The sequence below is a fragment of the Mchenga conophoros genome, linkage group LG8 (assembly GCF_057382185.1).
Source record: "Mchenga conophoros isolate Kocher_MC1m ecotype Shallow Benthic linkage group LG8, M_conophoros_male_GT1.1, whole genome shotgun sequence".
Taxonomy (NCBI): Eukaryota; Metazoa; Chordata; class Actinopteri; order Cichliformes; family Cichlidae; genus Mchenga; species Mchenga conophoros.
The window spans coordinates 10,173,203-10,188,439 of NC_140533.1; the positions used below are offsets into that span (position 1 = coordinate 10,173,203).

General features: G+C 44.6%; 1 protein-coding gene across 1 annotated transcript; it reads left to right on the plus strand.

The window, feature by feature from the left end:
- The first annotated feature begins 2,630 nt into the window (after positions 1-2,630).
- Positions 2,631-15,053, plus strand: ercc4 (excision repair cross-complementation group 4). The gene is made up of 10 exons (XM_085283948.1): positions 2,631-2,934; positions 4,497-4,677; positions 9,765-9,960; positions 10,071-10,278; positions 10,844-11,024; positions 11,136-11,267; positions 11,383-11,487; positions 12,751-13,417; positions 13,509-13,621; positions 13,736-15,053. The coding sequence occupies exons 1-10, from the start codon at positions 2,758-2,760 to the stop codon at positions 14,473-14,475; spliced, it is 2,700 nt and encodes an 899-aa protein (XP_085140074.1). The 5' UTR covers positions 2,631-2,757; the 3' UTR covers positions 14,476-15,053.
- Positions 15,054-15,237: the final 184 nt, after the last annotated feature.

A 15,237-nucleotide genomic window follows, 5' to 3' on the forward strand; every position in this document is an offset into this window, starting at 1 on the left:
TCACTTTCAAATTTAAATGATGAAAAAACCTGCAGAGTGTACTAGCTGGTGGAGGAGGCCGCCTACTGGCAATATGTCTAGGAGTGAAAACAACTGATGCGGGCCATTTAATAGGCTTCTAACATTCAAAACAGGTGCAAGAGCTCAGTTTCTGTTCAAAGCACAAACCTTCCCGGCAGCATTACTCTGTCCATGCAGCACAGGCTGAATGCTGTGTCCCCTTCTAGCACCAAAGATACCTGTGATGTTGGCTGGACTGCTGCAGCTCCCGATTTAATATTTTTCTCTCTCTACACAACATCTTCTTAGCCTTCAGTTTGAGAGAAATGTCAGCATTAGATTATATGTACAGACTACTAATAGACCTTGAGGTACAGACAGACTGTCATATACTTGCAGAGTGTGGTTTATGAATGGAATAGAAATTGTTACATTCACATCCAGTCTTGAGGAAAGGTTTTTAATAAGATTTTGGAAGTGTAATGATTCAATTCTATTAAACACAACAGCTTTGGTGGGGTTAGCAATAATGTAAGAGGTACTCTATACATGTAGCTATGGGTAAACTATGAAAAACATTAAATAATTATTTTCAAAAACCTGTAATTACACTTTTTCTGCATCTGTGATTAACTCTTTATTCTGCACGAACTCCAGACTTTTAGATAGTTGGCAGCAATGTCAATTTTTAAAGTAAACACTTTATTTTCTGCATTCTGGTGAAATTTGATGTGCAAATCTGTGTTTTTGTTTCACAGCTTGTGGCAGAAATATCCTTGTGTAAATACAAAATTCAGGCACAAGGTTAGAATTTCAAATGTAACCGCACATAATGCAGTAAGTTTTTCAGGCATACTGTTCTGCTTTCCAATATGCATTACTCTGAATTTATCGATTTAGCTGCTGAACCGACAAACACAGGACTGATGTACTGAGGCGCTCTTTTGTGTCTTTTGTTAGAGCAAAAAAACAGTTTCTATGCTGCGTATTTATTTAGAAGTCCTAATCATACTAGACAGCGGGTCTGTTTTCTAGTATGATTTTGAAGAATCACATACATATATGACTGTAGTAAATGGTAAATGGTAAATGGCCTGTATTTATATAGCGCTTTACTAGTCCCTAAGGACCCCAAAGCGCTTTACATATCCAGTCATCCACCCATTCACGCACACATTCACACACTGGTGATGGCAAGCTACATTGTAGCCACAGCCACCCTGGGGCGCACTGACAGAGGCGAGGCTGCCGGACACTGGCGCCACCGGGCCCTCTGACCACCACCAGTAGGCAACGGGTGAAGTGTCTTGCCCAAGGACACAACCTCCCAACTCTTGAGCCACGATCGCCCCACAGTGTACTGACTGATAACATATCGTACCTAAAGATGTGTCTACAAATTATTGAACAATTTCGGAATAACGGTGCACAACATAAAATAAAAAGACCTTGAATATCTCATCATTGACTGTACATAATATGTACAAAAGAGGACAAGAGAGAAGGCGAAACATTATTGTATGCCTGTGATCTTCAGGCTTATCAGTGTGCATCTCTGATAGTGCAGTGGTGCATTGGTGCCTGCGGAAGTATCAAGACAATGCTATTATTATGATTTGAACCTATGTTTAAGTAGAATCAGTTTATATTCAGTAAAAAGTTGTTATTGGTGAAAATTTTGAGAAGCACTGACTAAGATCATATCACTCATCCTTTACTTACCAACACCATTAATACCATCCTTTAGTGAACGTGGGTTTTAATTAGTGCTTAGTTAATGTTTGCAACAGCTCTTTATCGTTCATTTATTCAAAATCTGAATATTGGAAGATATTCTGTTTCCTGATGGAAAAGACAGAGAGTTAACAAACATGTAAGTTTTCTGCTTAAGCTTATAAATAACTTAACCTTATCATTAATCAAATACAACAGAACAGAGGAGGAAGAAAGAAAAGACCTGCAGAGATAATTCACAACAACTCCCTCGGAGTAGGTACATCGCAGCGTGAAAATCAAGGTGGCTAAATTAAAGCCTGAAGTCTCACAGGTATAAATGAGTATGTCTCCCTGAGTATAGCGGTGGTTGGCTTAGTATTATCATGTGGGCAAAGATCCTTTTTGGTCCACTCTGCCTTCTCCTTAACAGAGACATGAGAGCTGGCACAACAGAGCTTTTTAAAGCCCATCCACCAGGTTTTGTTATGTAAGCACATTGCAGCTCTGTGTATGTTAGTCGATTACAGGAATAATCAACCGCCAAATGCATTACAACTGCCATAAAACAGCAATTGGTGATGACCAACACAAAAAAGCCAGACATTTTTTGCTTTATGTAGACTAATAAATAAGTTTAAATCTATGTGCTACATGTGCCAAACATCATGATATGTTTACCGAGAGCGAGAGAGAGTTATCCCTATAAAAACTTGCATTTAGACATGTAAATACTTTTGTGCAAATTGGTACTTAACTCTAAATCACACTGAGAGTCTCTCTGAACGGTCATCACTGCCTTTTTTATTGCATCACATTATCCTGATGATACCTGCTATAAACCTCCCTTTCACTAGATGGCGCTCTTGCCCGTAAACGTCACGCTTGCACTGACGTTTGTTTCCGCCTCACCGGAAATGCTGCTTCAAAACACTTCAATGGCTGTCTTGCAGTGACTTCGACCGCTTTGGGCAAATAGTTAGCTCTGAAAGTCGGGGATAATTTACTTACCTCCGCGCTTTGGGGACATTTTTAAGCTCAGACATGGCGGGGCCGCTGCTGGAGTTTGAGACCGAGATGTTCCTGAGTCTCTTCGGCAGTGACGGGCTGCTAGTAACGGCTGAAGGCTTGGGGATAGACCGAATCCTACTGCAGTTCTTGCGGGTTTACTCGGAACCGGGCAGCCTGGTTCTTCTGCTCAACACAACCACACCAGAACAGGTTAGGAGAGGCTGGATTAGCTAGAGGCACAACTCATATGATTATCTCACACTTTACCCGGTGCGAGGTGATGTGCCCCAGCAAACTGACTTAACAGTGCCTTAACATAAACCATACATTTAAAAAAAAATAAAAAGAAAGAAAGTGTTAGAAGTTAGAATTTGGAAGGGGCCACTTTTTTTGTCCATAGACATGGTGGCTAAAATAGATGAAGATAAAAGAGATGTGCACCTGCTAACAATTTTGGCGCCATCTCGGTTTCATACATTATTTCAGATGAAATTGTTGATACATTTTTTGATATATAAAGAATTTATTATAGTTTATTATTTTCATCTGAAAGTTGTTATAGAATCCCCTCTGTGATGGAGCTCGTCGAAGAAAGATAATTTTAATAACAGTAACGTTAACTGCATGAGGAAGTCAGTAGTATCGTGCATGAGGACAGCGAGAAAGCAGTGAGATGTGAAAACCCCGTCTTTTTTATTGCAATGGTGATGGACAGATTGACAGATGAAGTCAGGCTGGAGTGTCTTTGGACATACGACATTACGATCTGTAGTGGGAGCAGGTGGAAGAAAGTCTGGAGAGGAGATGAAGTAAAGACAGAATATATGTGTGTGAATGAGAGGGAGACGGGTGTAGCAATGACGCTGCAAGGATTAGAGGTAGTGAATGTGGATGACTTTGAATACCTGGGGTTGACCATTTAAAGCAACTGATGGTGAAGCAGAGAGTGTCAGGGTGATTTGTGACAGAAGGATAACCGCAGGAGTGTCAGGGAGGGTATGCAAGGTGGTAGTCAGACCTGCTATGATTTGTGGTTTGGAGATGGGGCACTGACAAGAACACAGGAGGCCGAGCTAGAGGTGGCAGAGATGAAGATGCTCTGATTTTTATTGGGAGTGATGAAGATGGACAGGTTTCGAAATGAGTACTTCAGCAGTTTGGGTTAGAAATTTAGAAGGGAAAGGTTGAAAGAGTTTGGACATGTGCAGAGGAGTGGTTATACTGGACAAAAGATGTTGAATATAGAGCTGGAGGCAGGAGGAAAAGACGAAGACGTCAGAGGAGGTTCATGGGTGTAGTGAAGGAGGACATGGAGAGGGCTTGCGTGACAGAGGAGAATGTTGGGGATAGGGTGAGATGGAGGCACATGATCCTCCCGAAAAGGAACAGCTGAAACAGGAAGTATTGCATTTTAAAACACACAATTACAAAGTGGTTCAGTTGGTATAAAACCACACATTAAAGATAGAAGTGTAAATGTCCTTACATCAGTTACTACATAAACACTTGCATACACACATTAGAAGAACAGGAGCCAAAAATAATGGGTGAAAGACTAAGGAATAATTATTCTGTAAAAAACTTATTCAGCCAACCTGACAGGCTGAGGACTACAACCTCAGAAGCGTGATCGCCTCATTATTAAAATAAGAGTTAGAAGACCCTTTTCAGATAATCAGAGAGGCTGACCGCTGAGCTTTACCTCATGTTTGTGTGGAACATAGCGTACAGCTTTAACCAAAAGCTTGCTTCTTTTCATCCTGTCTTCTCAGGAATATTTCACAGAGCAGCTGCGAGTGGAGGGTGTGACCCACCTGCCCAGGACGGTGACCACTGATGTCCAGAGCACTGAGCGTTACAATGTTTACACCGAGGGAGGGGTGCTGTTTGTCACCAGCAGAATCCTGGTGGTGGACTTCCTCACGGACCGCATCCCTGCTCATCTAATAACAGGTCAGACTTGTACATAGCTAAATTCATATGAGAACATTTTATTCAGAATCAGAATCAGAATACTTTATTGATCCCTGGGGGAAATTATTTTTTGTTACAGTGCTCCATTTTAAACCAACATTAAGACAAGACAGACAATACGCTAACTAAGAATAGTACAATATATACATATATATACATACATACATACATAAGTCACTTATAAATAAATAGTTGGAAAAGAAACATGTGTAGCTGTAGCAGCAAACAGTGTGTTAAGTGGATGCGTTGTACAGGGAGATGGCCACAGGCAGGAATGATTTCCTGTGTCGTTCAGTGGTGCTTTTCGGTAATCTCAGTCTCTCACTGAACGAGCTCCTGTGACTGACCAGCATGTCATGGAGTGGGTGGGAGGTGTTATCCAACATTGTCTTTATCTTGGACAGCATCCGCCTCTCCGACACCACCTTGAGGGAGTCCAGCTCCATCCCCACAACATTGCTGGCCTTACGGATCAGTTTATTAAGTCTGTTGGCATCTGCGACCCTCAGCCTGCTCCCCCAGCATGCAACAGCATAGAGGATCGCACTGGCCACAACAGACTCATAGAAAATCCTGAGCATTTTCTGGCAGATGTTGAAGGACCTCAGTCGCCTCAAAAAATAGAGACGACTCTGGCCCTTCCTGTAAAGTGCTGTGGTGTTTTTAGCCCAGTCCAGTTTATTGTCAATGTGTACTCCAAGGTATTTATAGTCCTCCACAATGTCAACACTGACCCCCTGGATTGAAACAGGGGTCAAGTGTTTCCTGGTCTTCCTGAAGTCCACGATCAGTTCCTTGGTCTTTGCCACGTTGAGCTGCAGATGATTCTGCTCACACCACGTGACAAAGGAGTCGACCACAGCCCGGTACTCTGTCTCATCATCCCTGCTGATGCATCCAACCACCGCAGAGTCATCAGAAAACTTCTGAAGATGGCAGGTCTCTGTGCAGTGGCTGAAGTCTGTGGTGTAGAGGGTGAAGAGGAAGGGGGAGAGGACAGTCCCCTGTGGTGCCCCTGTGTTGCTAATCACCTTGTCAGACACACACTGTGGGAGACGTACATATTGTGGTCTTCCTGTCAGGTAATCAACAATCCAGGACACCAGAGAAGCATCCACCTGCATCGCTGCTAACTTATCACCCAGGAGGGTCGGCCTGATGGTGTTGAAAGCACTGGAAAAGTCAAAAAACATGACCCTCACAGTGCTCGCCGGCTGGTCCAGATGGGTGTAGACACGATTGAGCAGGTAGATGATGGCGTCCTCTGTTCCGAGACGAGGCTGATAAGCGAACTGAAGGGGATCCAGATGTGGTCTTACTATGGGTCGCAGCTGGTCCAGGATGAGCCTTTCCAGGGTCTTCATGATGTGGGAGGTCAGTGCCACGGGCCTGTAATCCTGGGGGCCACTGGGACGAGGCGTCTTTGGTACAGGGACGAGGCATGATGTCTTCCACATCACCGGGACCCTCTGCAGACTCAGACTCAGCATAAACAGTTTATGAAAGACTCCACACAGCTGGGGGGCACAGGTCTTGAGGACAAGGGGACTCACTCCGTCTGGTCCAGCAGACTTGCCTGAGTGAAGTCTCCTCATTTGTATCTCAACCTGGTATTGAGTGAAGGTGATGGGTGCTGGGATTATTTCTTAACTGCTGAAAAAGTTTGAAAACATGCTCTGGCATACACATCCACCTCTTACTACTGCCACAGTTACAATCAATTTCTGTGGGAAAATAATAATAAGAGAAATATTTTATTTATCTCTATGTGGGTAAGTTATTGTGTTACAGTGCCGCAAATATGACAAAAACAACTTATCTGCAAAAAATAAATATGGCTCTTAAAGGGAAAAAAAATTACACTTAAAAATGAGTGCAGTTAAAGCGAACAGCTTAATCAGAAATCGAAATGTGATACAGTAAGGAGATTAAACAGGTGTTGTGGTTTAAGTAGATAAAGATTTTCTGTATGTGTCTTTATGGCAGATGTTAGAGAACGCCTTCATCTACATCCGCATTTCACTATATCTACAGTCACTAGGATGACCTCTGTGTGAGCTAAAGGAGGAATCCAAACAGTGTTTTGATCTAAACTGGATTCAGACAACAACAACGATGTTGTTTGAATGATATGGATGCACTCCAGCAATGGATGACATCACTTTTCTATCACAACTTGTGCAGTCCCTTCACGTTTCTTCTTACCTGTCAGAGTCTCTACCTAAACCAGTGGTTCCCAAACTTTTTTTGCTGGGCCCCCCTTTGTTTTACAAGAAAAATGTTCAATGAGATGAATTGCAGAATGGCAGATAGAGACAAAATACTGTTACTAATCTGACTATCTTCAGGTTTTACACGCTTACATAGACACAAGCCCGGAGGAGCGAACAAAATCTACTGCCTTGCCAGCAGCCGCCATCGAGCAACACAGGATATTGGCCAGGTCAAACACATCAAGGATGCCAACCATCAAACCCTCCGCGACCCGCCCGCCATCCTCAATCGCTGGAGCGAGTATTTCTCCGATATCTGCAACGTGGAGTTCCCTCACCAGCCAATCCACAGTGCACCGCCCGTCCCAGGACCTGTCCCGCCAATCACCATCAAGGCAGTGGAAACAGCCGTTAAAAATATGAAGAATGGCAAAGCGACCGGACCAGACGACATACCAGCCGAAGTCTGGAAGCTGCTCGGGCGCCAAGGCGCCTTAGTCCTCGCCAGCCTGTTCAATAGCATCATCAGAGACGGGACCGTCCCAGCAGCCTGGTCAACCAGCATAACGGTGCCCATCTGGAAAGGGAAAGGCGATGTGGCTGAATGCTCTAACTACCGCCCGATCCGACTCCTAAGCCATACCATGAAGGTTTTCGAACGGATCATCGACGCCAGGATGCGAGAAATCGTCAACTTAACGCCCAACCAATGTGGCTTCATCAGGGGGCGTGGCACGACGGACGCCATCCATGCTGCCCGCCTGCTTTTGGAGAAGCACCGAGAGAAGTCCAAGACCATCCACATGGCCTTCCTCGACTTGGAAAAGGCATTTGACCGTGTCCCACACTCATCTGGCACTCCCTGCGATCACATGGAGTTCCTGAAGCCTACGTCAACTGGACAAAGCTCCTCTACCGACAAGTCACCAGCGTGGTCAGAAGCCCAGTGGGAACATCGCCGCCCTTTAACATCAATGTGGGCGTCCATCAAGGCTCGGCACTCTCCCCGCTGCTCTTCATCCTTTGCATGGACACTGCGACGGCGGATCTCCAGTCACCCCATCCCTGGACACTTCTCTACGCCGACGATGTCTTCCTGGCCGATGAATCGCGAATAGAACTGCAATACCAAACGCAGCAGTGGAAGACTCGCCTAGCTGACTTCGGCCTGAGGCTCAACACCAACAAGACCGAATACTTAGAGGCTGGCCCCCAGACCGACGGCACGATCAGCGTCGATGGAGAAGATCTGGCGAAAGTACCTCATTTCAAATACCTCGGATCGATGATCAGCAATGACGGCGATATCCTACTAGATGTACGAGCCAGGATCAACGCAGCGTGGATGAAATGGCGCCAAGTCACCGGCGTCCTGTGTGACCGAAGAATGCCCAATCGCCTCAAGTCAAAGATCTACAAGAGTGTAGTGCGCCCCGTCGCCCTCTATGGATCCGAGTGCTGGCCAGCCACCGCAAAGCACGAACAAGCCCTTCACACGATGGAAATGCGGATGCTGTGATGGTGCCTAGGCCTGACACGATGGGACCACGTCATGAACACCGACGTTAGAAAGAGGATGGGAATCGCGCCAATCACAGATAAGATGCAAGAAGCGAGGCTGCGGTGGTACGGACATGTGGTACGGAGCGATGAGAACTCAGTGGTGAGAACAGCACTGCGGCTCAGCCCCCAAGGACGTCGACCTAGAGGCAGACCAAAGCGGAGATGGATGGACCGAATCAAGGACGACGTGAAGAAGATCGAAGCCGATCTGACCGACGCCCTTGACCGACCCAAGTGGAGACGACTTTGCAGAAAAGCGGACCCTGCAACCGAGCGGGAAAAACGCTAGGAGGAAGACATAGACACAAGCAGTTGCTGTCCCTCCATTTAGAAAGGCAGAGGCGTCACGGTGTAATTATTTTATGTGTTGTTGTTTTTTTCCCTGTGTAATAATATTCAACATTGCTGTCAATACATTTTTCAAAAAATGCCTCTCTGTGCAAAATGGGTTTAAAAACATAAACAACTGTGGGGAAACAAATCGTGGCAGGATCAGCCTGATATTATTTGTATCCCGCTGTAACTTTACTGTATAAAGAGCTAACATCTCCAAAATGTCTGGAGTAGTTAGTCATTACAAGAAGTGTTTGTGAACTAAAAATCAAGAATGTGGGATCCTGTTTGTCGGTGATTTGGAGAGCCCAGCGCTTGCTCCTGATGCAAGGGAAGCTAATTCTGTCGCAGAGATCTACCTCGGCACTTGTGCAGGTGAAGCCAAAGGGAAGATATGCTTCACCATGTTTTCTAGTATTTGGCTTGGAATGAAGTTTGTTTGGAAACATATTTGGCGATGCTTCATCTCCTGCTTTGCGTTTGTGTGGGAACCCCGTCAAAAACCTGTCAATGATGTTAGCATTCTTTTTTTTTTTTTTTCTTTTCATACCGCGCCCCCCCTGCAATGGCCCAGCATATACAGGAAGTGAGAGCGGTAACAGCTCAATGCAATCCTGCTTAAAGTGCATCTAACTACACAGTCATTCAGCTCCCTCCCCCTCTGGTGAACCACTCATTTGCTGGAACAGCTCCAGCACTGAAACACTGTTGTTTGCTCTGTAGCTGCTCCAGGATTACAGGCCTCACTCAGTAGAACAGTCAGCTCCATTAGTTGGTCTGTGAAGAAAACCAACTTGGAAAACTTGACTTTAGCCATTTCAGTTTTGCATAAACCACAATGAGCACGAAAAATCAAACTTATCAGGTGACAAAGTCACAAAAAATCAAACAACTAACAGCCAGCTGATATATTATTCAGGCTCTACCTTCACTGTCTATTTGTTCCGCTCCCTTTAGGCATTCTGGTTTATCGTGCCCATAAAATCATTGAGTCATGCCAGGAGGCCTTCATCCTGCGACTGTTCAGACAAAAGAATAAGACAGGCTTCATTAAGGCCTTCACTGACAAGGCCACGGCTTTCTCCTCGGGCTTCTGCCAAGTGGAGCGTGTAATGAGAAACCTCTTTGTCAAGAAGCTCTACTTGTGGCCCAGGTACTGTCAAACTACTTCACTGTAGATGTTTTGTCTTGTGTATTTTGTTGTTGTAGTAACATTTATAATACTTCTTTTACTACTTTCTTTTTTTTAACCTTTGCACTCAGGTTTCAAGCATCAGTGAACACAGCGCTGGACAGGCACAAACCAGAAGTGGTGGAGCTTCACGTGTCCTTAACTCCAGCTATGAGGGCCATCCAGAGCTCCATCCTGGACATCATGACCGCCTGTTTAAAGGAGCTGAAACGCTACAACCCCACTCTAGAGGCTGAGGACCTCTCACTGGAGAACACGCTGGGGAATTCTTTTGAAAAGGTTTCACAGTGTGTTACTAACATATACGACACATTTAAGCTGCCTTGACAAATTTTACCTCAGTGCGTGAAAACATTTTTGATGAAACTATTAAAGGAGGATTTTTTTGTTTTTTAAGAAGGCTTATGGTAATTGGACCGAGAAAAAAGCAGGTTGAGATGAGCCTCTTTAATTTGCATGTTAAATGTTATTACAGCGTTTATGAGAACCCAGTTTCTAAAAGAAAATTCAGGACACTGCAAAATGATTTGTAATCCATCTAAACCCTCTTAAATTTAAATTGAAAATAGTACAAATACAGTATGATCCCACAACTAATTAGGTCAATTGGCAACAGGTCAGTGGCATGATTGGATATGGAAAGAGCATCCGAGCGAGGCCGTGAGAGGTGAAGATGTTCACTGTTCTGTGAGGAACTGCGAGTTCTTTTATAATGAATGGTGCCGCGTGTGATGCTGAATAAGCTGGAGCACATCTGTGTGACTTCTCCTGCTAGAAGAGTTAGAAAAATACACCTCTGATTGTAGGTGAGTTCAATTGTATGCTTTGCCGTACTCCCATTCAGATTATCCGTCACTATCTGGACCCCTTGTGGCATCAGCTGGGAGCAAAGACCAAAGCACTGGTTCAGGATCTGAAGGTGCTGAGAGTCCTCCTGCTCTACCTAACCCAGTACGACTGCGTCACCTTCCTCAATCTCCTTGAGTCGTTGCACTCCAGCCAAAAGATCTTTGGCTCTAATTCGGGTAAACTACATTTATTTGACTGCCCTTAAATGCCAGATTGGAGGCCATTAAGAGTTTAAAATGTCTAAATTAATTGTAATTCTTTGCATTCAACCTCGCTCTTACCATCAGGTTGGCTCTTCCTGGACTCCAGTACATCCATGTTTGTGAACGCCAGGAGCAGAGTCTACCGTATTCCCGAGAGCAAAAAGAAACTTAAAGTGGGAGCAGAGGCAGAGAAACAGAAGCCATCCTCTGCCTCAGGTAACTGTGTAGTTGGCCAATCTCTGATACGGTGATATCAGAGTAGATATCCACAGAACTTGTCTGTGTATTCATGTTGGCATGACTAACTGCTCTGTCTGTGTGTGGGTTTCAGAGGTGAAGCGGGAGCTGGTGCTGGAGAGGAGCCCAAAGTGGGAGGCTCTGACTGAGGTCCTGGAGGAGATTGAGAGGGAGAACAAGAGCTCTCAGCATGAGCCAGGTTAGATCTCAGTGATGTTCAACTGTTACAATGTCATCATGAATGAGTCTGAAAATGATTTTCTATAATACGATCTGATTTTTATAAGTCATTTGTAAAGATCTAAAGATTTGTAAATTTTAGCTCACAGTTAAACTCCTCATTTGAAATCTAGACTGCCAAAAAAAGCAACACTTTGGAAACACATCAAAGCTCAATGGGGCAAAAAAATCATGCTCGAAATCTATACTGATACAGATTGGCTAAAATGTTAAGAATGAAAGGATGCCATCGTTTGATGGAAATGTAAATTATCAGCCTACAGAGGGCTGAATTCAAACAAACCCTGAAAATCAAATGATGTTGCAGGCTAATCCAACTCAAAATAGTACTCAATAGTTTATATTGCCTCCACTTGCCAGTGGACCTGCCAATTCTGGTATTCTATGGCAAGTGCCAGGCAGTGACACGGAGCCCACTAAAGGGTGCCCTTAAGCTACATTTCGTAGCTCTGGCAGTTCTCCTCCTGTTTCTCCTTGCACAAAGGAGCAGATAATGGTCCTGCTGATGGGTTAAGGACCTTCTACGGCCCTGTCCAGCTCTCCTCCAGTAAGACTCCTGGAATCTCTTCCATGATCTTGAAACTGATTAACAACCCCCTCTGCTAATAAACTGAGCAGATCAATATCCCAGAAGTATAACTCACTCAGTGCTATATTAAAAAGTGTTCCTCTTATTTTTATTTATTTATTTATTTTTAGCAGCAAGAAAAGCATGAGCCACAGCTGGCATTTTACAAAGTCATCCTCGGGGTGGGCTGATTTGTCCTGCTTCACTGTGTTGTTGCTTTGAAGCTGCACAGTACTTGACAGTACACCTGTACACACTGAGGAAAAGTAGTCCACCAGAATTTGGGTCAATTGCAGAATATAGAGTAGGCCTCTTTATCCCCCGTGGAACCCCTGGCTTTCGAAGCAGGAAAATCTTTGGCCCCCGTGTTAGGATTCTGTGTGAGCTCACTTTAGGTGCACCAGTTCACGGCCTAAATATGCTGTCTTGGTGGCGTGGAAAGCACCTGTCAATATCCATATCTGTCATGTTATTTGTTATTTTATTATTACTTTAAATCAAAAAAGCTTCTCTTTTCATTGTCAATTTACATTAAAGTAGTTTTTAGTCTTTCAGGAGAATATTTTTTCCAAGTCCTTACATTTTTACATTACAATCTGACAATCTCTCTGTAAAGATCTATCTTTCTCTAACTGCCTTATGTTCCTCCCTCAGGTCGAGTCCTGATTTGTGCCAGTGACGACCGGACCTGTGCTCAGCTGCAGCAGTACATCAAGCACGGCTCCGACTGGCTGCTCAACCGGCTCTACCACCGCACGATTGGGAAACGGGACTCTGCTGCACTGGGCGCCTTAGAACTGGATTTGGAAAAAAAGGGAAAGGGTCCGGTCAGAAAAGGAACAAAGGGAAAGCAACCTGCGCAGAAAAAAAATGCAAAGACGACAAAAGGCAAAAGCAGACCGTCCTTGACTCTGACCCAGATGGTGGGGAAGGAGGAGACAGGCGAAGCGGCAGTCATGGGCAGCAGCGGAGATGAGGATGAATTGACGGATGAAGACGGAGGCGAGGAAGAGCAGCTCAAGCTAGACTTGCCATCAGATGCTTATTACGGCGTCCTGAAGGAACCGCTGACTGTCATTCACCCGCTGAAAGGCTGCACCGATCCCCACAGCTTGACCCGGGTTCTCCATGAGGTGGAGCCCAGCTTTGTGGTGCTTTATGATGCCGAGCTGAGTTTTGTGCGCCAGCTTGAGATCTACAAAGCTAACCGGCCTGGAAAGCAACTTAGGGTGTACTTCCTCATCTATGGTGGCTCGACCGAAGAACAGAAGTACCTGACAGCTCTGTCTAAGGAAAAGAAGGCTTTTGAACACCTCATCAGGTCAGAGCTGTTTCTCTCCCGTTAGCCACGTTAGGTGTATTTTGTTGAGGGTCATTTGCTCACCATTTCTTGTATTTGTGTTCTTGTTTAGGGAAAAAGCTACTATGGTGATCCCAGAGGAGAGAGAAGGGCGAGAAGACACCAACCTAGACCTTGCTAGGAATCTAGATCCCGCCAATGCCACCACCAACACCCGCAAAGCAGGCAAGTCTCTGTTGTTATGCATTTTTGATTTTTCTCTCCTTTGTGTGCTAAATCGTCTTCACTATGCATTGGACCAGTTTGTGTTTTTATATCCGTTTTCTGTCCAATAACCAGGTGGCCAGGAGCAGCCCACAGAGCCCTCACGAGTCATTGTGGACATGCGCGAGTTCCGGAGTGAGCTGCCATCCTTGCTCCACCGTCGCGGACTGGACATCGAGCCGGTCACCCTTGAAGTTGGCGACTACATTCTGACGCCGGACGCATGTGTCGAGCGCAAAAGCGTCAGCGACCTGATCGGCTCTCTTCAGAGCGGCCGCCTCTACACCCAGTGCCTCTCGATGACCCGCTACTACAAGAAACCTGTGCTGCTCATCGAGTTTGACCCAGCTAAGCCATTTTCCCTAACGGCCCGCTCGGATTTCCGTCACGAGATTTCATCAAATGATGTTTCTTCAAAGCTCACCTTGCTTACGTTACACTTCCCCCGGCTACGTATACTGTGGTGCCCCTCCCCGCACGCCACAGCCGAGCTCTTCCTGGAACTAAAGCGAGGCCAGCCCGAACCTGACGCCGCAGCAGCTCAGGCGGTAACGGCCGAGTCAGACACTGTGGCTGAATCGGCAGACCTCTACAATCCCGGACCTTATGACTTCCTGATGAAAATGCCTGGGGTCAACACAAAAAACTACAGGGCTCTTATAAAAAACGCAGACAGCTTGGCCGACTTAGCCAAAATCAGCCAGGACAAGTTAGGGGAAATACTCGGAAACGCTAACAATGCCAAGCTGCTGTACGAGTTCCTGCATAATGTAGTTAATGTCCCTGCGCCCATACAGAAGACCAAACAGACATGACGAGCAGACTATATGGATATAGGAAGATTTTGCCACTGTGATTAAATTATTGCAGTAAGAGTATTTGACATATTCGGATACAAAATCAACTTTTTAAAAAATGCAGATGTTACGTTTAGATACACAGTTTTTGTAAAACTGTGACTTTTATCGTTTTTCTGTTTTTATATTGTCGAAGAATAAAATCTGTCTTTTTATAATTAATAAAAAAAACTGTTATTTAACTTTTAAAAAAAATAAAATGCACTTAATTTATTTTAAGCAAACCTTTAACGTGATTTTTTTCTTCCTTTGAGAGGAATGATAGAGTGAATTGTTAGTAATAACATACTGTTACAGTGGGGGATGCTCATATTTAATACAGCAAACATTTATTTAAAATGATATCAGTATATGTACAAGTAACCCCTCTATGCTAAATGCTGTTGGCTCTGTGTCATGTGAGTGATCAGAACTCGGGGACATGACTCTTTGAGCACAGATGCCCCACCCAATAGTTTATACACTTTCTGCTTGTGAGGGGCAGGAATCAGAATAAAGCTGGTTTTCCACGACAATGGGGCCATTCTAAATCATGTACAGTGATAATTATCTTGTGCCCATGACTTGTTTATTAAAAAAATATCACAATGTGCACTTCAGATCTGATTTCAGCTCTTCACAGTGCAGGTCTACACTGTGGAAAGTTATGCAACATATTCAAAACATACCAAAGGACTAAAGTCACGTTTTATGTTTGTTTCTTTTTCTTTTTGTTCGTTT

What these genes read in the sequence shown, in the direction of transcription:
- ercc4 (XM_085283948.1), top strand. Translation starts at nt 2,758, where the DNA reads ATGGCGGGGCCGCTGCTGGAGTTTGAGACCGAGATGTTCCTGAGTCTC. An exon ending in GAGCTCTCAGCATGAGCCAG is followed by an intron (nt 11,488 to 12,750) that starts GTTAGATCTCAG and finishes TTCCTCCCTCAG; the next exon opens with GTCGAGTCCTGATTTGTGCC. An exon ending in CACCAACACCCGCAAAGCAG is followed by an intron (nt 13,622 to 13,735) that starts GCAAGTCTCTGT and finishes TCCAATAACCAG; the next exon opens with GTGGCCAGGAGCAGCCCACA.